Below are 26607 nucleotides of genomic sequence, written 5' to 3'. Positions count from 1 at the left end.
CGTTTACCATCCAACCTGACAGAACTGGAGAGGATCTGCAAGGAGGAATGGCAGAGGATCCCCAAATCCAGGTGTGAAAAACTTGTTGCATCTTTCCCAAAAAGACTCATGGCTGTATTAGATCAAAAGGGTGCTTCTACTAAATACTGAGCAAAGGGTCTGAATACTTAGGACCATGTGATATTTCAGTTTTTCTTTTTTAATAAATCTGCAAAAATGTCAACGATTCTGTGTTTTTCTGTCAATATGGGGTGCTGTGTGTACATTAATGAGGAAAAAAAATTAACTTAAATGATTTTAGCAAATGGCTGCAATATAACAAAGAGTGAAAAATTGAAGGGGGTCTGAATACTTTCCATACCCACTGTATATACTGTATATATTTCATAAAAGAATCAATTTCAAAAACTATCTTCAAGTTTTACAGAAGAAAGTCATATTGTTTGGAACGACATGAGAATAGCAAAGATAGCAAAGCACATTGCACATGATAAATAACTGCACTAGAAAAGTGCACTTTTGGAAAAGGTTTGTATATATGCTGTCACAACTAATGACTGATTCCTCAAAATTATTCACAAGCAGCAGGTGAGCGTGATTCACAAGCTTGTCTGGACACTGTGAAGTCCTGATTTACATTCGCTGCGAGAGAAACGCTGTAGCTGCTGTAATGTACAGAAACAATATATCTGAGCCAAGATCCCACGGGTACTTGAATTATTCCCAAGACAGATGGATTCAGGTGAGATGACAGAGATGTAAAGCCATGTATGGGTGGGCTGTTTTGGCCTCGGCTCGCAGCTCGATCAAAAATTGCCTTTGAAAAATGCCCCGCCCCCAGCACAGTCATAAATTGGACTCGCTTATCAGCAAACCGATTCGATCTCTTAAAGTGCCTAAGGTCTCCTCTACATCTAAAGAGGCCATCCATCCATTCATCCATCCATCTAGTTCTTTTCTGAGTTTGTTTAAAAATGGAGGCAAATGGTTTTGCTTCCATCTTGGCAAGGCCTTCAGCCAGCTACTTTTTCGGTCAGAGGTTCCCAAAGTTTTTTGTCAGCTGAAAACCTATGTGAACTATTTACTTGAAGTACCATCTGAGAATTAATATTGTTATAATGCAATAATGCAATGTTCAGTTCTGAGGTCACATGGCTTGCAAGTAAACAGAAAAAATATTTAATCTTTTTATTTTTAGTAAGTGTTTTATTTTGATTGGTTTTATTTTTTTAGATTCTTTATATATGTAGGGCTGCACAACATAGCCAAAAAATTATATTGGAATTATTTTGTCATATATGATTGTGATTTAAACTGCAATGTGACAATTATGAAAACTATATCTATATATGTAAGTATTTTTAAGCATATATCTAAGTATATTTATAAATTATATAGCAATTTCAGTTTCATTTTAATGAATTGTGCAGCCCCATTTCTTAATTTTAATTTTACATTTGATGATAAGCTAATAATCATTATATCTATATATCTAAAAGAATATTTATTAATTATATTGCAATTTCAGTTTTATTTGAATTAATTGTGCACCTTCATTTTTTTATTTAAATTTTACATTTGTTGATAAGCTAATAATGAAATAAACCCCTGCATTTCCATCAACAGTCAAATTTGACAACAATAACCTATTTTACTTTTTTTTTCTCAGATTGGTCCACTGAATGTTCTTCCTGGTCTAATGTTCTGATCTATATTGGTGCTTTTAACTGAAAATTGAGATTTCCATTGTTGCTGTCGCCATATTTCTCCATCTTTGGTACCTGTTGAACACACACCTTGCTGGATTAACCATGAGACTTTGCAACATCTCAGCTATAACCAAAGGTGCCCATATCACCATACAAAGGGTTTCAGTAATTCCTCCCTGCAGGGGCGGAGCCAGGGGTGGCCGTGGCCTCTGACCTGGATTTATTAGGAACCGCCTTATCTCTTTATGACCACATCAAACGGGACACTTTTCAGACGCATACTTCAACTTCGCCTCAGCGCCAGGTGCATGTCAAACGAGCACGGAACGGAACATGTGCCAAATGAGCTTCAGAACAACTGTGAACTGTGGTCAGTGTTGGGGAGTAACTAGTTACATGGCACAAGTAAATATGAAAACAGTGCACTTATACTAGAAAACATGCGCTATTTTTTTTTATTTTACAAACGAGATTTTATTTTTTATTTTATAAACGAAAATAAAACCATTTAAATGCATAAAATAACTCATTTTACATTCTGGCATTTATGTGCTGTTGACTTCCGGCCTTTTTTTTTTTTTACTAACCAATTCTTATCACTATCTGCATGTCTCATCCATGAGTATACAATGATGGAGAACAACCTTTTGGTAGTTTTGAGAACCAGAACCAAGCTGACTGAGCAATAAAGCTATAATGAGCCCCTTTATTAAAATACCTGGAGGTGGGGAATAATACACAAATTGTCATATTCACTCAGCATTACTTGATCTAATTCACAAATATCTCAATTACAATTTAGTAGAAATTAATTGTATTCAGTTGTGTTTTAGGCACTAAAACAGTCCAATACTTTATAGTCAATGACATTTTTATATTGAAATAATGAAGATTTCTGTGCCACCCCCTCCCTGGCCACCCCTATAAAAACATCCTGGCTCCGCCACTGCCTCCATGTACCTGCAGCACTGCAGTGCTTCATTACTCCCCAGAGCGTGGCCAGAGCAAAGGCTGAAGAGCTCTCTCTGAGTCATTTACTGATTACTGGCTTTCTGATGGATGTAGTGCGTTTTTGACAGGCCTTTTTCACACTGTGATAATGGTGTAATGAAATACCAGCGTGCGGATGGGAGGACGGTGTGGCGTTGGCGTGTTGGACGCATGAACGACGGTGGCAGGAGAGACTAAATAAGCGAAGGAAAGCAGTGTGGGGAAATGAAGTGGCTTCTTTAAATTAGGTTGGAGTGTGTTGAAGTGTGGCGGTTTGTTCCATGCTGAGTGGCTGCTCTTAAAGTGCTCTGAACTTAAAGCCGTATCGGATGAAAAAGTTTTGAAAAATCCATCCTGGTTTGTTATTTCTAGCGCACATCAGTGTGAAACAGAAAGATTGAAAAGGAAACATCAAAGATACTGTTTATAGGATCCTTGAATCAACTCAGGAAAAAAAATCAGTGCAAGTGCTGCACCACTTTACACTTGATTTCAGTGTGGTTTTAGCCTCATCATTAGCCATTTACTCTCAGATTTTCGGGTACACTAATTATTGTTCATGCAATTTTACGCATAAAACAATATTGTGTTAACTTCCAACTAAGAAGCCAAATTTAAGCAGTTAACAAAATTGTCCTTCTCATATTAAAACGTAAAATAAAACGTATATATATTTAATGTATACTATAATTTTACATTCTAATGAGGGAGTAAAAATGAAACTCAACTTCTTTACTTTATATTTGACAGGCATGTGGTTAAAAAACTCTTGGAATAGAGAGCATCAGACTTAAATTCTCTCACCAAGGAAGTCAGAATGTAGGTGTAGTACACTGACAGCATCCCCAACTCTGAGGCCTGGAAGATAAAAGAGAAGAGAGAGTTACATTAAACACTTTTGACAGTGCTAGGCTAAATTAAACAGCTACTAAGACTAAATCCGCGCTCTGCATTGCCGGCATTGAGAAGCAAAAGGCATGGTTCACTGCTTTGTAAAACCTGTTCAGAGTTGGATGAAAGCTAACAAAAGACAGACAACATTCCCGTTCTGTCATTGCCATTCTATTTATCAATTCTCCAATGTCTCCAAGGAAACCAAGCAGCAAATATAATGTCAATCAAATGTCAGGGGTGATAACACTTTCAACAATTATTTCTATGGAAATGGAGAGACAACTGAGTAAAAGGGACAGTTTAGAGTACAATAAATGCACGAGAGGGAAATAGATTGAGCGGTTGGGCGTGTTGGTCTTCTTTCTATAGCAGAGAAAAATGTTAAATAATTAATTAAAAATATATTGATCAGGAATAACCGGCAGTGAAATATAATTACATTTCCTAGAACAAAAAGAACAATGAAGTAACTTGGTAATTATTATAGGTCTCACAAATAATCTCTCCAAAACTGCTCTTGCAGATCTTTTCATTAACCTTGCAGCCATGATCAATAACCTCAAGCCAGACAGTGCATACACAGATTTATTTTTAGTTATTGTGCACTGCAGAATAGGGTAGGAATCACAGTGGTTGATTACAATTTTGGCTATTTTTTTTTTCCTGGTTACTTTGAAAATAATAATTAAATTTTATTTCCATCATCATTATTACTACTACAACTACTACACTGGATAGACATCTTTGACTGTTGAGATGCATTTTGCACCATTTTGGGATGGCTAAAATTTAAAAGCAGTTAAAAGACATTATACACTACCTTTCAAAATTAGGGAACAGTAAGATTTATTTTTTGAAATAATTTTTTTTTAATTTTAACAAGGAAGAATTAAATTGACCAAAAGTGACAGTAAATATATTTATAATGTTACAAAATATTTCTATTTAAAATAAAAATCTGTTATTTTGAACTTTTTATTCATCAAAGAATCCTGAAAAATGTACACACACACACACACACACACACATTTCTTGAGCAACAAATCAGCATCTTAGAATGATTTCTGAAGGATCATGTGACACTGAAGACTGGAGTCATAATTGTTACTTACTGTCATGGAAATAAATTACATTTTAAAATATATTAAAATAGAAAAAATTTAATCGTAATAATAATTTACAATATTACTGTTTTTGCTGTATTTTTTTTTTAAATAAATGCAGCCTTGGTGAGCATAAGAAATTGCTTTCAGTAACACTTTAGTATAGGGACCAATTCTCACTATTAATAAGTTGCTTATTAGCATGCCGTATTATTAACATATTGGCTGTTTATTAGTACTTACAAAGCATATATTCTGCATGACAATATTCTACATCCCTAATCCTACCCAATACCTAAACTTAACACCTACCTTACTAACTATTATTAAGCAGCAAATTATGAGTTTATTGAGGCAAAGTTGTAGTTAATTGCTTGTTAATAGTGAGAACGTCTCGGTTATGTATGGTAACCCTCGTTCCCTGAAGGAGGGAACGGAGACGTCACGTCGGATGACCGACGAATTGGGATCTCGCTTAGAGAGACCAATCTACTTCAAGTGTAAACTAAACGAGCCAATAGAGAGGCAGCGATCGTGACCATCACCCGGCGCCAGGTAACGACCGCTCCCAGAAACACACGGATGGTAAGACATCTTTAAAAACACGCATCTTTAAAAAGACGTTCCACCCGTGAAGCTCTTTTAGATGGAAATTGCTCTTTTAGTGTGCTGAAGCGCACAGGGGAGATGGCCGTCTGCAACACACACAGGGGGTAGTGCAGCCTGATGTGTGCAACCCACTCGACACGGGAAAACCACCGCCGCTGAAGCGCCGTACCACCAGCACGAGAGCCCACAAAGAGCGTGCTTGACTGTAGTTTTTTCTCTACGCAGAAGGTCAGGAGCAGAACGATAGAACCGCTCGGCTCCGAAGCGAAAAGCTGAATATGCGCTGCATCTGCTGCCTACTTATACTCACGCTGTGATCAGCGGCAGCTGGATGCAATAATCGCATGCGAATGTGCATTGGCTCGTTTAGTTTACACTCGAAGTAGATTGGTCTCTCTAAGCGAGATCCCAATTCGTCGGTCATCCGACGTGATGTCGAGAGTGACCGACTGAAAGGGAACTAGACCTTAAAATAAAGTGTGACCTTTCTTTCAAGAACATTATTAAAAAAATCTTATACCATTGCCAAAACTTTTGAACAGTGGTGTACATGGCTTCCTTAAGGCTGATTAATTGACTAGTCACTCAGGCAACCCACTGAACAGTTTTTCTAGACTTGAAATTAAGAATTGTGCTCATCCCTTCTTCAAAATGTGCCCTCTAAACTTTTTTGTTTGAACATTATTAATGGCACAGCCCCAAAGTTATGTTCCTTCCGACCTGTGTGACATGTACAACTTATGTGGCAAAGCATAATTTGTAGATGCCTCAGATCTGCTGACGGTAGCGTAAGTACCAGATTTGAACTTCCCAAACTCCCTGCTTTGTTCCTACATTTTAGAGCATAAGTCATGCTAACACAGCACTCCTAGACACCTGTTCTCTAGTAGTTGCATTACAGTTCAAAGCAGCATCTGTATTATTGCACTTATATACACCCAGACTCCCTGCCTAGCGTCCCGTAATGCCCATCTGCATTTCATTTGACCAGTGTCGTGTTAAAAAGAGAGAGAGAGAGAGAAAATGGACCACAGGAGCGGAGAGTTTTTCCAGGTTATGATGATTTTGTCCTTGCGTAAAGTATTTTATAATGAAAGATTTTCCCTGCAATTGCCCATGTAATTGAATCCTGTAACTCAAGCTGGTGTGTGAGCCGTGCTGTGAACATTGGCAAACAGCTCTAGCATGCTTGCCCTACACTCGCTCCTCACAACCTGAACGAGTGCCAACTTTCCACAGCTCTGCTGCATGCTCGCTCCATATAGATCCAGAGAGAGAGAGAGGAACCGGGAAACATGAACGGAAGATGTGAATGGATAAAACAGAGACAGCGAGAAATACAGAGCGAGAGAGAGAGAGAGAGAGAGAGAGAGAGAGAGAGAGAGAAAGAGATGGGTTCAAGGAGGTATGAGAAACATAGTATGGGTGACAAACTGACAAGGAACCCAACTGTGAACCGTGCAACCCACCGGTGCAACAGTGGTGTTCTTGTCCCTGTCTCCATAGCAACAAGAAAAGCCAAGGAAAGACCTGTGATAGTCATCAGACACTTTGATTAAAGAGCAATGGTGTGAATAGGGAGGAAAAATGGATAACCATTGGCTGAAATGTATGAAAAGAACAAGATTAGATGAAATGAGCAGAGAAGAACATAACATGAGAAGAGACAAACTGAGTCAAGACAGAGAAGAGAAGAGAAGAGTTTTAGTTAACTATAGTAACCCTGCCATGAGCACTATATAGTTGCGATCACATTATCATTGGGGTTAAAGCAAAAAAAAAAAAAATCTTTTGACTGAAAATTTTTCCTCGGCCAAACCCCATTCCACAGCCATACCTGTAACACACCCAGTTAAGGGCAGTTTTTTTCTTCTTGTGATTAGGAGCGCTTGTCCTCCTAATTAAAAAAATTTAGCAGCAATAAAAAATTCTGATCAAAAATTAGCCTTCCTAATACGAGGTGACATTTGACTCAAAGTTTACAGGGGCATTTTCTTTTTACCTTTGTAAATGCATGTTTCTAATTGTATTAAATGTATGCAGTGTTAGGATTTAGTCCAGCTGTGTTGGCAGGACTATTTCCCACGGACCATGCCCCCTCCCCACCCAAGAATCACATGCACTCAGAATTAAATTTATTTTAACTAAAAAAGACAAGAAAATAGTAAACATTTTCTTTTTACCTTTGTAAATGCATGTTTCTAATTGTATTAAATGTATGCAGTGTTAGGATTTAGTCCAGCTGTGTTGGCAGGACTATTTCCCACGGACCATGCCCCCTCCCCACCCAAGAATCACATGCACTCAGAATTAAATTTATTTTAACTAAAAAAGACAAGTAAATAGTAAATAATAAAATAAGAACAAATAAATTCATGACAATCAATAGCACAAACAAAAACAATAACAAGATACAAATTAAATTAACAGTACTTTAATTTTTCAGTTAGGTCTAACTATAATCTATTCAACTGTAAAATAGCACTGGATAGTCTTCACTGTATAATGAAAGACAGCAGCAGGTTTATTTAGGCTGCTGTCTCTTTAAGACCTCATGCACGGATCTAATATACTGTTACACAGAGCTCTATGTTTAGTTTTCTTTTTAGGAGCGCTTGTCCTCCTAATTTAAAAAAAATTAGGCACACCTTCTGATCAATAATCAAAAATTCTGATAAAAAATTAGCCTTCCTAATACGAGGTGATATTAAAAAATGTAGGAGCACCTTCTGATCAATAATCAAAAATTCTGATAAAAAATTAGCCTTCCTAATACGAGGTGATATTTGACCCCTTAAAGTGATTTACAGGGGCATTTTCATGTAATGGCATCATTTTAATCTATGTCAAATTAAAAAATTTATGTTTATAAGCTTTTTAAAATTTCGATTTAAATCAATATAATAAGAAGTGGAATAAGACAAATAAGTAACCAATCATATGAAATTAGTAATAATAAAAAATTAATTTGTACTACAGAGGTGGCACAGAAGAACACAAAAGTGGCTTGTAGGTACATTTTCAGACGTTCAGTGAGGCTCAGAGGTGGCATGAGTGCAATTAAATTCATAAATTCATGTGGAGATTAATGTTTTAAATATACAATTTCGAATACAGAAATATTAAATCATTTAAATAACTGAAATTATATGTTAAAAATGAAACTAAATTCGCCAGCAGATGGCAGAAAATAACTGATTTTTATCACTGAATCATTCATTCAATTGATTCGTTCGAATGGCTGATTCATGCAGGAATGAAGCAAGTGACTGTCTTTATGAATGGGTAATCATGTATCACTGACTCACTAGATTCTTTTAAACACGCACTTTCATTCACGAATGAAACACAGCTGTGTTTGCTTTAGGAGATGCGCAGCAACTCAGCTGTTACTTTATTTGGAACTATTTTCCTTGATGAAATAGAGCAAAATTAGGCAGTACTTGTTTATTGAACTGTTGTATTAAATCAATATCACATTTACAAACTCCCTTAAAAATGATTAAAAGCTGTCACTCCCCTGAGTCCTTATCTTATATTAACCTGCAGGAATGAGTAGAATTATTGTTAATAGCCGCAATCCCGCACCGAAATTCAAGTTCTGCTCTGTGTTCTCTGCTATTTACCCGACTGTGATTCCTATTGAAATGACTAAATTTTACCTTTGAAATTTCACAGAACAACAGTAAATGTGACTGCACCTTAAAAGCCTATAAGGGGCCCATTCACACATAATGGGGTTTTGCATAAAAACAGTGACACTAGGCAGTGGAGTGAAAAAAGTTGAACTTCTTTTAACTTCAGTTCTGCATTTTTAGACTGACGTGTCATACGCAATTCTGTCTGTCCATTTTTTCTCCATTGATCACATTCACTCTCTTTTCACCAGTCTGCAATCAGCCTCTCCTGCAGAGCCATTAATTTCTCTTTCCTGAAAATAATGATTCATGTTTAATTATGGCTCATACTTGCTGCAGAGGTGTGTGTGTGTTCAGTCATTTATCTATACTGAATTACTCAGTCATGAGGCCGCATCCATGTATGTTCATGTTCATTTGCATTGAATGTGTCAAAAAGAAAGATTTACTTACTACAGTTCATAAGTGTCAGTCTTACAAATGAGGAGCAACAGGCTCCAACTGAGTTCAAGGGATGGATGAATAATTAACTATTATATTTAACTCTTACACTTAAAAAACACATGAACAAAAGGTCATTAGAATAATGCTACACTGAGAATCTAGTGGAACACTTACTTATATAGCTTAATGGCATCATTATATTCTTCCATCTTCATGAGCGATTGTTAATTTTATTCTGAGACTCAAGGTCATGGTCATTGACATCCAGATCTATCGTTTAAATAGTAATAGCAAACTATTTTCAGCTTATAATTACATAATCATAGCCTTTTACTCATATTTTTGCAAACCTTGGATGTATGGAGATCCTATGGAAGCTTATTTCTGAAAATTATAACTTTTTATCTCACAGTTATTTTTTTATCAAATTTGCACGATTCATAGGAAGTTTCAAAAACATATTTTTTTCCTCAGAATTGTGCGTTTTGAGAGCAGATGGCTCTGCATGCTTTTGAATCGCTCTTGCAGTACATTTGATGTTATACACCGATCGATCTGTGCAGCGCCGCTTCAAATCCAACGAGCCTAATGGTTCACCCAATTCATTCAAAACGTGTATTAAGAAATGAAATGCAGCTGTGTGTTGCTCGGAGACGAACAGTTCTGCTTTGCCTTTATATTTTTGTTTGCAAAACCGAGCAAAACAGACAACATTGTGTCTAAAATAACACACTATTAACTTATTTATTGAACTGTTCAGTATCACATTTGCAGTCGTGTGATATTGCAATTATTGCTCATGTAATATTGCTTAACTATATGATGTAAATATGAGACAAAAGCTTTTTGCCCCATATCTTGAATTTTAGGGACATTCTAACTATGTTCTCTAGGCTTAGATGACCCACGTAGGTCTGGGACGGGGCAAGTGCGTTAAATGCGTTAATAATTTTAACGCGTTATTTTTCGCCGTAATTAATTAATCTAATTAACACATTAAATATCCAGCCCTAATATACACACACACACACACACACATTCTCTTGTTTATTATCATTTACATTCATTTAATTGAAAAAATAAAAATTATTAGTTAACTGATTAGTAATTTTTGAAGCACATCCCTCTCAACACATTCCATCCTATTGTAAAAGCTTCCATGTACCATGTAGTAAAAAATAAATTAATAAAAAATGTAATTGCGAACTTTTTATCTCATAATTCTTTTTCATAATTGGGATATAAACTTTCTATATATATAATTCTGAGAAAAAAGTCACAACTGTAAGATGTTAACTTGCAACTGTGAGATATAAACTTGCATTTCTGAGAAGAAAAGTCTGAATTGTGAGATATAAACTTTCGTGAGAGAGTTTGCAAGAAAAAAAGTCAAAATTATGAGATAAAAAGTCGCAGTTACCTTTTTTTATCCATGGGATATGCTGCTAAAACCATTTTACCAATCAGTATTTTTGTCTTGTTTTCAATTAAAAAAATACTAAACAACCCTAAACAAGACAAGTTTACTTGAGAAGAATTTCACAAAATATTGAAATGTGTTTTTAGTGAAAATACATTCAATTTTACCTCACTGGAAAAGAAAAAGAAATAATGGTAATATCTAATTACATCGCACAAATGTGGTTTTAATTAATTTAATGCTTTTGATTTAATGAAATTGATCTTGTTTCATGGTTATTTAGACAAAAATAAAGATTTTTTTTTGCACAACATGCCGACTGTCAAGCTGAGACGTACCCTTTCCAAAATAATGTGAGACATGGTGGCGTTGGCATCCACTATGATAGTGTCAGTCTTGTCATCGCGGATCTCCTTGAGAAGGGGGGTGGGATCCTGGCTGTCATCCAACATGCGAACGGAAAGCGTTTCCTTGGAGATGAGAAACTGTCGCAGTAACACCTCCAGGTTTAATAGGCCTGTTGAAAAGGGGCACACACAAAGCACTTCAGCGTCCTGAATCATGTCACCTTTGCTCACAACAAGAAATACATCCTCCCTCTCTTTTCACAGCAATTATGATGCCACGGGATCGTCCCTTTTAAGGGACTAGAGTCGATTTTCTGTGGGTGTAAATATAATGTTATTACATTTGTCTGACAAATTTCAGCTAAATTATCTGCCAATATTTTTAATTGAATTCAACAACGATAACAAAGCTTTTTTTGCTGTACTGTATGTCCGCAACTAATTTAATTAGCGAATTCATAATCACCCGAGTGTTTAATCTCGGTTCCTTTGGCAATTATGAGGCCCAGGAGAATACAGGACTTGCGAAATGCGCAACACTGTATCGCAACAGAACGTGACATCGGTTTATTATGATCTGACTCTTTCAATCTGAAAGGCTTTAGCTGCTGACTTCACACATAAAGCGGCCGATGCCATTGCTCACAGCTGTCATCTCAATTTCCTGCCGAGTTACACAGTGTATATTTGATTAACCATAAGCATTCGGTTTCTATCTTTCGCTCATCGCACATCACATGCAATTTCATATTTAGTGCACTACATTAAACACAGTGCTATAGCATTGCTAGCTGACACATGCGCTGACTGATCAAGTTGGACAGGAACTTGTGAGAACTGCAAAACAACTCCGCTAACTTTGCTTGGCTTAATGGACTTTGAATTAGGGAGGATTGGCTAAGAGGGCAAAATGTGAGGATACATGGAAGGTAAATGAGATGATGAAAGAGTGTAGGGTTAAGTTAGCACAGTGGGTAAGGTGGTAAAGAGAAGGTTCCAGCATTGGTAAGAGAAAAGCACAAAGCCTCTTCCCACACAGAGACTGTGATAATGGCTTAGCCTCCATTCAATCTGAGCAGCCAGTCATTTCCTTAGCTATCACTTTCCACTGGGCTTTTACAAGGCACCAACTTCATTTATCATTAAAGCACACACACAACATGGACATATGCTACAGCTGAAAATACACACATGCTTAAAAGCTCAGCGGAGCACAGTGCAAACAGCAGAAGACTATTCGCACAGGTAAATAACAGAAGTATGTACACATGTACTCGGCGGACTGGATTTGACTACGCTACAATGTGTAAACAATTCCTCAAATCTGAGGTAAAGTCAGCTGTTTTGCTAACTTCCACTAGACTTGTGCTTAACTGCCACCAACCTTGCAGAAAAAACCCCAAAACAAAACAAAACGCAGGTTTTTAAAGGGGATTTGTGCACACATCAACAAAGATAAACCAGCAGAGCTCCTGCTTCCTAGCTAACAGGGAACATTCTCAGAATTTTAGCAAGTTCTGAAAAGGTTCTTTCAAGTTATGAACAAACTTTCTTCCAGTAACACTAATAGAATGTTCGTTCATTCATTATTTGGTCTTTAATAACGTTCTCAAAACATCAGCACAAAAACATTATTAATAGAAACATTTTTTGTTGGACACCAATCTAACATTTTTAAATGAATTCAGAAGAAAACATTCAAAAGTAACATCACCATAATGTTTGAAAATGGAATGTACCCTTAATGTTCACATAACCTTTTGGACATTTTGAACGTTCAGAGAACATTCAGAAATAATGTTTTTAAAATGTTATGGAAACTTTAGCAAAATGTTCTTTGAACATATTTTTGTTAGGTGGGTTAGCCAGTCTAGGCTAGACCAGCAAACCAGCTTTAGATGGATATTTGGTCTTCTCAATTGGTGTTCTTCAACTAAACATCTGCTTTCTAGTAGGTACTGTATATTTAATGTTGGTATAACAGTTGCGACAAATCAGCAGCAGCAACAGATATTTTCTTCTGTGACATACGGTACATCATCTGAGTGTATGGACTAGCGAAAAAGAAAATAAATGCAAGATGTGGACTTGGTTCTATACAGTAGCCATTAATTGAAGTTTGATATGTGGGTGTTGCACTCAAAAATAAACACAGTTGATTGTGGAGTGTCGGGGTTTAAGCAGATTAAATGATTGGAGAATGCTGGCATAGATCAACAGAGAGAAGTCTGTCAATTCACTGGAAGATTATGGCATTTTGATTAAAAATTATGGGGACATACAGTATAAGAGGGATTAATCAGAATAAGATCAATAATGTGCATTTCGAAAATAAAGGTGCATTTTTAATTCATGCCAGCACCTTTTCATCCTTTCTTTGATATGGGGTGTCAATACACACTTGCATTACAATAGTTAACAGTTTGAAGAGTTTTTGAAGAGTCATGATTAATTATGTTGCTGTCTGGTCATCTTGTTGTTTTTTCAAAATAAGCAAGTTGAAGAGTTTGGTAAACCTTTTATATCAGTTCTTGCTAAAAAAATAAATAAAAGAGTTAGAGTCAGATCTCATCCTGCCCGGGGCCAGACAACCATTCTTGCACTCTTTTCTTCTCATTAGACAGAAAAAAGGGAAAGCTGAAGGGGTGTGAGCCACTGAAAAAAAAGCTTTTGTCTTCCTCCTTTAACAACGCATGTCAGAATCCCATTACGCTCCTTATCACATTAAATTAATGTCTTCCAGCACAGAGGAGAGAACTTCAGAAATAAACACAGCCAGACAAAAGACAGTTTTCAATGTCCTGCTTCATATCAAGTGGCCTTTTCTAGAAAGGCGATCCTTTCTCTACGACTTCCGTGACTCTGACTTTTCATTACAGGGGCTTTTTGCTTGATTTTACAGTACTGTCCTTATTTCATCTACACATTTATCGTATTCTTCTTGAAGAGGCAGAAGAATTAGATCATCCCAATTCACCCACGTTTGGGTTCTCGTCTCTCTGTGGGACGCGGGCTGAATTCTTCACTTAATCATCTTGAATTATAGATCACTTCAAAGCACTGAGAAGAATGTCGGGCAAACAAGTAGTACAATATTTCTGTTCCTAGCGGAGAGGCACAGCAAACCTGACAGGTGGGAAACCTCTTTGAAGTGTGTGTATTTGAGTCACTGTGTTCAATCTGGGCACCAAAGCTCAGTTCCTTTCAATTAAATCCATGAGCTCCTTTAGTTCAAGAGGACAAGCTTGAAAGAGATTGTAGCGCTCACCTGTCTGACCCCATTCAGAATAATTTGGGTAATACCTTACGAACACAGGGTCTTGGTGATCTTCTGGGTCTCCTGACTGGATAGTACAGGTCAGGAAATTTTGTTCAATAATGAGACCTTACTCGCCTCAGTACACGGTACGGACCTTTGGAGCCAGATGAAGCCTAGCACTCATCCAAAGGAGGTTTATACAGTAATAGGAATGAGAAAAAAAATACATATTTTCAAAAGTTATCACTATTCATCTCAATGGCAAACGTTATCCTTTAGCATTTTTCATTCATCTCAATGGCTAAATCTATTTAACTTTAATCATTTTCTGTAGTAAAATCTATCAGTATTTCTATTCATCTTAATGGCTCTCAGCAAAAGTTATTGGTTAGCATTTCCATCGATTTCAGTGGTAAAAGCCATTGTTTATCATTTCCATTCATCTCTGTGACAAAATCTATCAGTTAACATTTATATTCATATTAAAAGTCACTGATAAGCGTTTCTATTAATTTCAGTGGTAAAAGCTACTGGTTAACATTTCCATTCATCTCAATGGAAAAGGTTATCGCTTATCGGTTAGCATTTCTATTAATTTTAGTGCTAAAAGCTATTGGTTAGCATTTCTATTCATTTCAGCAACAAAAGTTATCGGTTAGCATTTCTATTAATTTTAGTGCTAAAAGCTATTGGTTAGCATTTCTATTCATTTCAGCAACAAAAGTTATCGGTTAGCATTTCTATTAATTTTAGTGCTAAAAGCTATTGGTTTGCATTTCTATTCATCTCAGCGGAAAAGGTTATCAGTTCATATTTTTCCTTCATCTCAACATCAAGTTATCGGTTAGCATTTCTATTAATTTGAGTGGTAAAAACAGTTGGCCATCATTTCTGTTCATCTCAATAGCAAAAGCTATCGGTTAGCACCCTTACAAAAATTAACCATGGTTTTATTATAGTAAAAGTGTAGTAACCATCGTTTTTTGGCAGATTGATTACCAATTGTATAACCACAGTTTTACTACAAATACCATGGTTATACTATGGTTAGTGCAGCAGAACCAATTTGTTGTTAACATGGTTTAAATAACCATGTTTTTTTTTTGTTTTTTTTATTTGTAGTGAAACCATGGTTAATTTTTGGAAGGGCAATTATAGATATTTGTTTTTGAGCCAATCACCTAAGCAATACCTAAATGACAATGTGACAACTGAAAGTTGGCTTATGGTACCACTAGAACCATAAACACATTCTCAAAACCTTCACTAGTGACTATCCTGAGCTGTGACATAGATGTTGCAAAATGTTGCAAAAATTGGTATAATTAGGCTGATTTCAGGTTCACCTGACCCTTTTTTATATGTTTCTCCTGTTGCTTCTCCACTATCCTGTCAAATTAATGCCAAAAGCCCCCAATATTAGCAAATTACATTTCCATTTATGCATTTGACAGACAGACACTGCATTCAAGCTATACATTTTATCAGTTCAATTAAAAAAGCTGGACCATTTTAAAGAAAATTTTAAGACAGCCTTTCAAAGAGGTTTATATCGTCAAACTACGCACAGAAAGCTAATTAAAACAGACATATTGCGCTAGACATATCAAAATCAAAATATGTATCTTATATAAAATAGATAAACTCATATGTTCAATGGCCTTTTGCTGTATAGGTTAACCGAATGAATAACTGTCCTTGAATGGTGTCATCTCAGCAAGCCAGCTCTGTGAAGTATTCATGAGTGGGCCATGCTCTATTAAGCTGTCAGCGTGCTAAGTGATTAATGAGAGCTGTACATCCTGTGAGACTGAGCGTGAGAGAAAAAGAAACAGTAACGGAAGACGACAAGCAAACACTGAGGCGCAGGTGAACAGGGTTATTATGCTGGTAGCACAGGGAGTCATCATCCGCTTTTATAGAAATGTATTGAAGGGCAGTCACTGCGGCCCGCGGCATTTCCTCTCAAGCCTTCGGCTCGCACGCCCACTTTGCAACCTCGTAATGTTTGTCAGCCAAAGCAGAAGTGACTATTACCCACAATGGGCCCCAGACCTGCCACTGCGCGGAGCAGCTAGCCAATGGTGCGTACATATTTGTTCCAGGTCTACAAACACATCAACAATAGCGTCCTCTAACAGCTGTTTGGGAAAATATTTGTAATGGTGGTAAATGTCTTTTATCGACATATACATTTTCATATTAGCAGCAGTACTGATAGCAGCTGCTCTACCATGAAATTATCATTTATTTCTCACCTTTGCAAATGTCTTTTGGTAATTAGTTTACAGTATTTTGCATACTGATTTCTTGAGATTGATTTACTATATGTGGGAACAGGGATCTTTAAGATTTCTCTTGTGTACTATACAAAGGCACATTGTATTGGGAAAGTCATATTGTAATAAAAATGTTATTCAAGTGTCAATTAAATGCCCATTTACACCAAGAATAGCTACAGCAATAACCATAAAGCTTTTTAAATTCGTTCTGAAGGTCTGTGCATACTGAGAAATAACTATAGTGGTAACATAACGATAACTATTAATAGTACACTCTAAAAAATGCTGGGTTGTTTCAACCCAACTTTGGGTCAAATATGGACTAACCCAACTCTTGGGTTAAAAATGTAATTAAAAAACTTTAACCCAACAGTTGGGTTAGTCCATATTTGACCCAAAGTTGGGTTGAAACAACCCAGCATTTTTTAGAGTGTACATTATTGTAACTGCCATCAATATATTATTATAAGTGTGTGCTTATGTTATATCATTTGCAGCTTTAAATGCTCAAGTGCTGTAAAGACTGATGGATTCTGATTGGCAGTCAATGATTTTATTGTTCAACACCTGGAAAAAAATCATTCTGAAAGTGTTTCCAACGGTATCAATGTTGCTATTTTCATAGAATTAGAATGATTATTAAAAGAGTACAGTTACCATCCTTTAACTTAAAGAAAGCAATTTGTTTCAGCTGATGAATAATAAAAACATTGACAGCCAATCAAAATCCATTTGACCGAACAACAATACACAATAGTTATCATTAGTTATCATTACAGTTATTGTTCTTGGTGCGAATGGGCCTTAAGTCATAAATCTTGAAAAGGCTATTGGTTATAAATTGTTTTAACGATTAAGAGACCTTGTGTTACATATAACTTTCTCAATACAATTTCCTTAGTACAATACACAAGTTCCCTGAGGAAAAGGGGTTTATGTCAAGCATATAAATGCAAATATAACTTCTACTCTCTTGCTCACATATATACATGCACTGATTGACAGAAATGAAATATTATTTAGAAAGAAATAACGGCACCTGGAGTTAATATAGGTTATTTTGGAAGCTTGCTAAGTTTAGCATTGCTCTAAGGGAATTTTTATGAGAGTCAAAAGCACCTTGGTACAGTTTTCTAAAAATGTTCTGTCACAATGCATTTTAAGTTAAGTCTGTCTTTGCTGTGAATCTCCTTTATGTTCCTACAGAATTCTTCAGGGAGTGCATGCACTCATTATTAGCTGGAAAACAAGGTTATTTTGTTTTTCCTGTTTCCGACTCATCTCTGTGTAGAAAGTCGGGCTTTTACTCTAGAGGTACAAAGAGAAAAACATTTGAGTAATAGTGTTGGCATGAGCGTGAAATGGTTAACTTTAGAGTGTACCACAAGACAAACTCTCCAAGTTACCTGAAATGCTGTCTGCTTTCAGCTTTCTATGGTAGAATGAGCAAAACACCGGGTTCTTTTAAGGACTCAGAACTGAGATGAACCTCAGATATTGCTATTGTAGATATAATCATAATGGCATACCAATCCCCCACAGTCAGTCTCTCGAGAGTTTGTTCATCTGAGCACCAGTGTTGTGCATCATTCAGAGCAGAATTGAGAACACCTTTTAAATTATAATTAAATTCCTAAACAGGATGCTGAATTTGAATTCAAATCGAATTAAAAGGTTACAACAGATTTTGATTGATAATTTTGATTATCTGTCAAATAAATGCTTTTCTTTTGATCATTCTATCATCAAAAAAATCTGGAAAAAAGTATCATGGTTTCCACAAAATATTTAGTAGCACAACTGTTTTCAACAATGATTATAATAAGAAATGTTTTTAAGCACCAAATCAGCATATTAGAATGATTTCTGAAGGATCATGTATACTCTTAAAAATAAAGGTTCTTCACGATGCCATAGAAGAAACTTTTTGTCTAAATGGTTCCATAAAGAACTTTTAACATCTGAAGATGAAGATGTTTTGGTGGAGCCAAAAATGGTTCTTCTATGGCATCGCTGTGAAGAACCTTTTAAGCACCTTTATTTTTAAGAGTGTAACACTGAAGACTGGAATAATGATGCTGAAAATTCAGCTTTGCTATCACATGAATAAATTACATTTTAAAATATATTTAAATAGAAAATAGCTATTTTAAATTGTAATAATATTTCACAATATTACTATTTTACTGTATTTTTGGTTAAATCAATTTAAAAAATGTTTCAAAAACATTAAAAAATCTTACTGATCCCAAACTTTTGAATGGTAGTGAATATTTCATTATATTTAATAAATAAAATTTTTGTGGTACTGTATGGGAACATTTTAAATCTGTTTTGAAAGTCCTGAACTTAAAAATATCTCTAATCGTACAAAAATAATATTTAATATCTGATCAAATTATTCACGTTTTGTCACAAATTGCAGTTCAGTAAAATAAAATTCCAATTCAGCATCCTTTAGGTGTAGCCAATTAAATCAAATACCAACTCATGAAAGGGATCAAATACTTAAATCCTGAATTTGGCCCACATAATATAAAGTCATTTTTTTCAATATGAATCTTCGTATTGGTTTGGTTCAGTCCTGACCCTGTTCTCAAGTCCGTCCTGGTAGTTTGCCATCTCTCTACACCCCTCTCTGACGTCTTAGTGGGAATTAAAGCTGTTCCACTTGAAGGCCTTAAGCTGATTACGGAGAAAGGTAGCCACTGTCTGAAGGGGCAATGTGACTTTGTTTGGAATCTCTGGGTAATTTGCGGCATCCTCGCACCGAGATGTGAAGTCAGAATACTAAACTTTAATCCTCTGCCAAGCTGAACTCAATGTGTGTCTAATAAGGAGACTTTGCGAAGACTTCATCCGTCAGCTGCCTTTTCTTTGACTACAGCGGGTTTGATTTGAACCTTCAGCCATTCATTTCCATGGACATCCCTGTTTCAGCAGAGTGCACTGACATTAGCGGCAGTTTGATGGTGAATGAATGGGACAGCACAAATGATGAAGGCCTGAAGGACACAGATGGACAAGAGACAGAATGAACAACACATTTGAAATAATCCAGTACAGTCAACGCAGTACAGTCAAACAGCATGAAATTAAATTAACATCATCATCAAAACCGTGTGGATGTGTGAGGTTTAATAAGCAGTTGTTATTGCTAAATAACAACAGAAGCAGAAGGTAATGGAGCATGTGAACGTGCACAAAAACATACAGAGAGTGGCAAAGAGTGCAGAAAGTGCATGTACCACTATGAAACACAGTCATCTTTGTAGAGAATGCATATGTCAGAAAGCAGCTGGAACAATCTATATGAGAGGACTGCTGCTGCTTGACAGATGCAGGCAATTCTATATGTGCCAATTAAGAAAGAGTCCAGCAGAACATGTAATTATTGCACATGCTTTTTTTTTTGCCTCTAATGCTGGTGTCACCAACCATCGTGGGCGAGAACGAGTAATATAAAATGTATTTATTTAGTTGTTTATTTCAGAATCGTTGAAGTCCCTCACATCTTTTATATATAAAGAGCTTTAGTAAGGGCTGAGTGATAAACAATATTATATCAAGATGGCAATAACATTTTTGTTGATAACAGTGATAAGCTTTGGACATTTTTACTCGATATGGATAATTTTGTCAGCCGATTGCATAGCAGAAACAAATGTGTCAACAGCCAGTCAGTGCATGTCGCTAATAAGTTTCTCTGTGTAAATGAATGGCATGGGTTTTCAGCACCTGCCGTCTCAAGATATGATGATAGTCCACATTTATTTCATCTCCAGAGCTGCTCTGAGAGTCGCTTCGTGAGCCTTTCCCTATTTCTTCTGAGAAAAACTAACGTCAAACACGCACTGAAACTCAAAGGTCTTCATGACAACACGTCAAAATAAAATCTTAGTTTGACATGAAGAAATTTACAGAAATATATTACTAATATTATTTTAAAGGAATATCATACAACTAAGACATATTTATAATCATGTTTTAATCTATACAGCTCTGTTGTGCTGCATTTTATTTGACAAACAAATAATAATACAATGCTTTGTTGTAAATTGACATATTTTCATTTGATTACATTTTAAAATATTGATTATTGTCAGGGTTATGGACCTGTCTGTGTGTGTTTTTGCTCCCTGTGACCCAGTTTCTGTCTCCCGTTGATTGTGTTAATTTGATTCCAGGTGTGTCTAGTTCTTCCCCCAATTATCCTGTGTTTAAAAGCCCTAGTCCTTTCAGTCAGTGTTTGTCGGTTCTGAACGTCATTCCATGTGTTCCTGTGTCTCCTATGTACCCCTTGTGTTTGGATTATTAAAAGACTGTGGTTTGAAGCTATCTCTGTGTCTCCTCGTTCTGTGCTCCAAGTGAAGTGTGACAATTATATTGTTAAATTTCACCAGCTATCATTTAATGATAAATTGTTGATACATTTGTATTAAATTGCAAAGGATCTAGAAAAAAATGAAATGGAAAATTTAGGGAACAGAATTTAGGAACTTAAGGAAAAATAAATAATAGATTTTAAAATATATTTTTTGAGGCCTAAATTAAAAGGTATAGCTACTCTGTGGAGCTTACTGCCATTAATATATATGTACACACACATACACACACACACACACACAAACAATACAAATAGAAACCCTGTGATACTCACAATCGGCCTGAGCACATATGAGACACGACGTGCTGCTGTTGAAGAACGTTAGCAGTCCGGCTACAGCCATGCTGATGTCTGTATTAGTGGGCCTGAGGTCCAGCGTGGTAAAGCGAGGAAACTGCACCTTCAGTATGTCCTCCGGAGCCACCTTCACGTACGGCACCTGTACAGGGACACAGAACAGGACAGAGAAATTGAGCCCTGCAGGACCCCTCTTGTTAGGCTGTTACCGCAGGTAAATTGAATGAAAGAACATTGCAGGAGGGCGTTTTGTTTACTGCGCTGTGATGCGGGTCTCAAGAGTGGCTGTGCAACAGAATCACTGCATTCTCATCAGACTAATTAGATCCATTTTACGCCTAAAACTAATAAAAACTCATTTGAATAATTTCAAAAAGTCCTCTCTGAAGGCATGCGAATTAACAATAAAAACTCAGCAGCATTAGATGAAATAAAAACAGATTTTTTTTAACCTCAGCGATGATTGAGGCAGAATTTCTCTCTGTGTAAAGGCCAAGTTAGATGTTTATTCAGACAGAGGTCATGTGCAGTGACCTTTGACATCTTCGAACAGTCTTTGAACAGAGATAGAACACAACACAAAATGTCTCGCTATCCATGGAGACCTCAGCGTTGGCTGCTCTCTAATTTGATGTGTGCTGATGTGTGGGTGTGTCGGGTTTGGGAAAAGTGGGTGCTGGTCTCATTGGGGCTTGAAGGGGATCCTAGAGGACACAGGCGGGCTGAGTAAAGGACCTCTTCATCACAGCAGATTGCCTGTCTGCGATGGGCCGTGTGACCATGCATTGTACTTGCACGGCCCTGTATCCCTAATTGGTTTTCCATCGCTTTCCATCAGGGCGTAATGGAGACCCCGCCAGTGTGGATGGATGGGGCACGTGGGCTCTCCGACACTCGGGCGACAACTGGGATTCTTGGAGATGGAGGGTTCGGAGAGAGGCCGGTAATGGGCTTGCTGCAGCGAAGAGACATGTACAAGTCTCCAACCTTCCTAGAATCGTTATTTCTATTTCTCAGAGAAGATGCTTTTCTCTATTCCCCACGCCGGCTTCCAGACAACATCCCATCTGTCCAAAGCCCCTGTGCTAACTTGTAAATAGCAGCTATAGTTGGACTTCCTCCTGTGTGCATAAGCTCTTGTTATTCAGAGGTAATTCAACAGAGTGACACATACAGCTCAGCGAGGAAAGACAAACAGCACTTATATGAACAAGAAAAAGCACCTTTAGATTTTTCTAGATTTTCCAGCATGAGATTTGAACTAATTAATGGTTCAAACGGAGCTTCAAGTGGAGCTCCTGGGTAACAATGCTGGGCAGTGAAATGAACTTCACAGAGGTTTAATGAGCTGCCATGTGGACTGACTCCAGCAGACATTAAGATGTTATGTCAAGGGTCTTAATAGTCAGAGTGGGAGGTAAGAAAAAAAGTGGAGGTTAGATGGGTTTACTTTGAGGAACCAGTCATGATTATTGGACATGTATAGAAAAGCATTGTAAACAAGTATTTAATATTAGCTTGAGTGATGGAATATCAACTTCAGAGACAAGTTTGACAAAAATAACATTTTGAAATCCTGAAGACTGTACTGGACACTTGTTTTAAAGGGATAGTTTACACAAAAATGAACATTCTGTCATTCATTACTCCCCCTCATGTCATTACAAACCCGTAAGACATTCATTCGAGAATACTTTTTGTGCGTAAAGAAAAAAAAATAACCACGATGCATAATGCCATTATTTTTGTTTTTTTTGCACACAAAAAGTATTCTCGTAGCTTCATAAAATTAAGATTGAACCACTGATGTCACATGGACTATTTTAACAATGTTCTTACTACTGTACCTTTCTGGGCCTTGAATGTGTCAGGTGTCTATGCAGGGTCAGAAAGCTCTTGGATTTTATTAAAAAATATTTTAATTTGTGTTCTGAAGATGAACAAAGGTCTTATGGGTTTGGGACGATATGAGGGTAGAGTAATTAATGACAAAATGTTCATTTTGGGTGAACTATCCTTTTAAGTCGAATTTTTAACTGAATCAATCTGATTCATGAATAAATAATTCAGACAGGTGTTTTGAATTAGGTTAATAGATTAATTGAAAAGATTTCATTTCAAATATTTGCTTGTTTGCTCGTTCACAAATTGGATATCAATACATCTCTCATGAACTCTCATTAATAAGCCATGGGGAGCAATGCTGGCTGTCAGGATCTTCAATAATCTTGGAAAACACAAAAGAAAATATTTTTCATGAAACCTGTGAGATTTATGTCTCTCCAACAAAAGCCAATGACACCAAACGTCAAGAAATTCATAAAGAGATTGTAAAAGTTATCTGAAGAGACATGATCACTTTTCATTAAGAACAGATTTAATGTATGCTTTTATTCACATATAAACACTGATCAATGCATGTATATAGAGCACATTAAATATGATAAAAGAAAACTGAAACATGCTTGCTTAATGCACAAGAACAAACCTTAAGACCATTTAAATGTGTCTAAGTTTTGTTGTAAAAAAAATTAACTGGAGGAAGAGAAATATTTCAGTTTTCACTAAATAAATGTTAATTTCTGTTTTGAAAACGAACTAAAGTCTTATGTGATTGAAACAACAAAGGGTGAGCAATGGATGACAATTTAAATTTTTGGGTGAACAATCCCTTTTAAATTTCAGTATGCTCATAACCCACAGCTATCTTATGATGTGGAATATATAGTGCACATTTTATATATGTGGAATATAGACCACTTTTATTGTGTCATGTTTTATACATCTTTAAGCTAGAAAGCTATAGTCCCTGTTCATGGTAACTGCAGGAAAAAAGCCCCATTCTTCAAAATCCTCCATTTTCCATTGAAAACAAAGTCATACAGGTTTGGAACAACATGAGGGCGAGTAAATAATGACGGTATTTTCATTTTTGCGTGATCTATCCCTTAAAAAGACTCACATTCTCACAGATGTCAGAATCTAATGTCTCATTGCGTGCTCAAACATACATAGTAAATATCCATGGTGTGTGAACAGGAAATGGAGCATAACACTGAAAGGGGTTTGAAAGCCATTTTGCTTGTGGTTACAGCACACTGCATATGCATCAGCATAATTTCCAGGGCGTAAATAGAAACTCTTTGGCCTGGTGGAGCCAATCTGGGCTGCAACATTGGAATTGTGGGCCAGAGGGAGAGTTGTGTATGGAGGTTATATCAGTCTGTCCGTGTGCTGTCTGCTCCTGCGGGTTGACAGAGTGGCTGTCAGGCCTACAGATGCACTGCTGACAGGCTTTTAACGAGGGGCCTGGTGCCGGCCAAAAGCAGCTCACTGAAGTCAGGCAAACAGCCACGCAACACTGCAGTATAAGTACATGTGCTGAACATTTAATTTAAACCAGCGGGAACATGCTGACCTGGTACAAATGAATATTGAGGCACTTTACAGATGCTGCATTTGGGACATTTTTTAAATGTAGAACAGTACAATTGAATGGTTTTGCAATAAGTATCTTGTGAATTATATTGTAACTGTTTCGACAATTCAGTTGATTGAATTATTATGCTTGTACACACTCTTTGAGCAAATTGAGCTCTTTGTTATTCTTTATCTAAATGTGCATTGCCAAAATGTTTTATTTAAAGTACAAAATCTTTTTTGCAAAGTCATCTTAATAGGGTTTTAAACTACAATAAGGAAAGGACATTACTGTGCAACTGCCAGACTAAAATATGCAACTCTGAATAACAAAAGCTGTTGCGACATCGTGAGCATTACTTAAAACGTCCCTTGGCTTATTTAAATAATCAATTTAAACCTCATAGGGAAATACATGGCTTTCACAAAGTGCCATTTGTGAAGTCATTTGGCACACGTAAGGTTTTCTCACTTAACCATGAAATTGTGCAGATTGTTGTGATGCTGTGCTGAAAGAAACTCTGCAGTGTAAAACTCCCACCTTGACCTTTTTTACCATTCGGTATTAAAGTTAGGCCTGGTTTTACTGCGTATGGTCATCCAGCTTTCTACCTGTGGCTCTGAACAAAAACACATCCATAAGGGTGGACGGTCTCAGGAGGGAACCCTTGGGGATTTCATGCCATATGGCAAGGTAAAATATAATGAGATCTTACATCTGTTCCCTTACGTGCCAGAGGAACAAAATCATGTTTAATAAAAGATCACAGAATTTTAACCAGGACCACAGTGTCAACTGATACAGCTGGACATACTGTTGTACTGTAAAGGCGGCCATATTTGTCCGTTGTCATGCTCAAGAACTGCAGTGAGTGACAAAGCCATGCTAGGTTGCCTCACAGGTTGGTGGGGGCGGATGCAGGCAGAAAGCAGTGCAATTACTCAAAGACATGGAGATCGGCCATATGGGGATGGCAGAGTGGCTGGAAGGGTATTGTGAATGATCGTGACAACGCACACCTCTCTAATGTGGTGCAATGGACCATGGGAAGTCAGCTGCTTGGGGAAAAACACACACACTCAAGCACTAAATGGAGTAATCATGTTTTGGAGGCTATGTGAGCTCTGAGAGTCCCTGGTGGAGGGAGCAAAGAGAAGAAAGGCCACCAAGGCCTTGAGAGAAAGCTGAGCATTGACCACAATCTCATTGATCAGCCTGCTGAGAAAAAAAAGAACGCTTTCTACGATCACTGTTTTGCAAGCATCACTGCTGGTTCCGAAGAACACAGAAATCCTGTAAAAGACTCTAACGTTTTAAAGCTGTGACCGTGACTACTAGCGGTGGTGCAGGTGGAAAGGTGAAGCCGTGGTGAATGGAGGTGAATTGGACAAGTTATCTTTGGTGAATTTCAAATATCACCTAACAGATGGAATCTGCAGGTGTGTCCCTCCCTTGGTCTCTGCTCATGCATTCAGCCATTGTGGACAAATGTGTAGCACTCCATGTAAAACAAAAAATCAATCCATTGATGCTCAAGGGTAGTTATGGAAGCCAGTTCCCTCCTAAAAATAAAACAGGTAATTGTGAGAACGCTGATAATATGAAATAGCTATAATTGTAAGTAATAGAGTCACAACTGTGAGTTCCCTTTCAGTCGGTCACTCCCGATGTCACGTCGGATGACCGACGAATTGGGATCTCGCTTAGAGAGACCAATCTACTTCGAGTGTAAACTAAACGAGCCAATGCAAATTGGCATGTGATTATTGCATCCAGCTGCTGCTGATCACAAGGTGAGTATAAGTCT

At 37.0% G+C, this 26607-nt stretch overlaps 1 protein-coding gene across 1 annotated transcript in view; it reads right to left on the bottom strand.

Annotated features, from left to right (window-relative positions):
- Nucleotides 1-26607, bottom strand: part of LOC107676315 (uncharacterized) — a 127527-nt gene that overhangs the window by 39996 nt on the left and 60924 nt on the right. Inside the window, exons 5-7 of the mRNA XM_016470844.1 lie at nucleotides 21356-21521; nucleotides 11146-11324; nucleotides 3436-3557 (exon numbers count right to left, since the gene is read on the bottom strand). Coding sequence (XP_016326330.1) covers nucleotides 3436-3557; nucleotides 11146-11324; nucleotides 21356-21521 — 467 coding nt within the window. The remainder of the gene's footprint in view (nucleotides 1-3435; nucleotides 3558-11145; nucleotides 11325-21355; nucleotides 21522-26607) is intronic.

The sequence above is a fragment of the Sinocyclocheilus anshuiensis genome, unplaced genomic scaffold (genome assembly GCF_001515605.1).
Source record: "Sinocyclocheilus anshuiensis isolate Anshui unplaced genomic scaffold, SAMN03320099.WGS_v1.1 scaffold3811, whole genome shotgun sequence".
Lineage (NCBI taxonomy): Eukaryota > Metazoa > Chordata > Actinopteri > Cypriniformes > Cyprinidae > Sinocyclocheilus > Sinocyclocheilus anshuiensis.
Note: the sequence above shows the minus strand (reverse complement) of the source record. Positions and strands in the feature narration are given on the sequence as shown.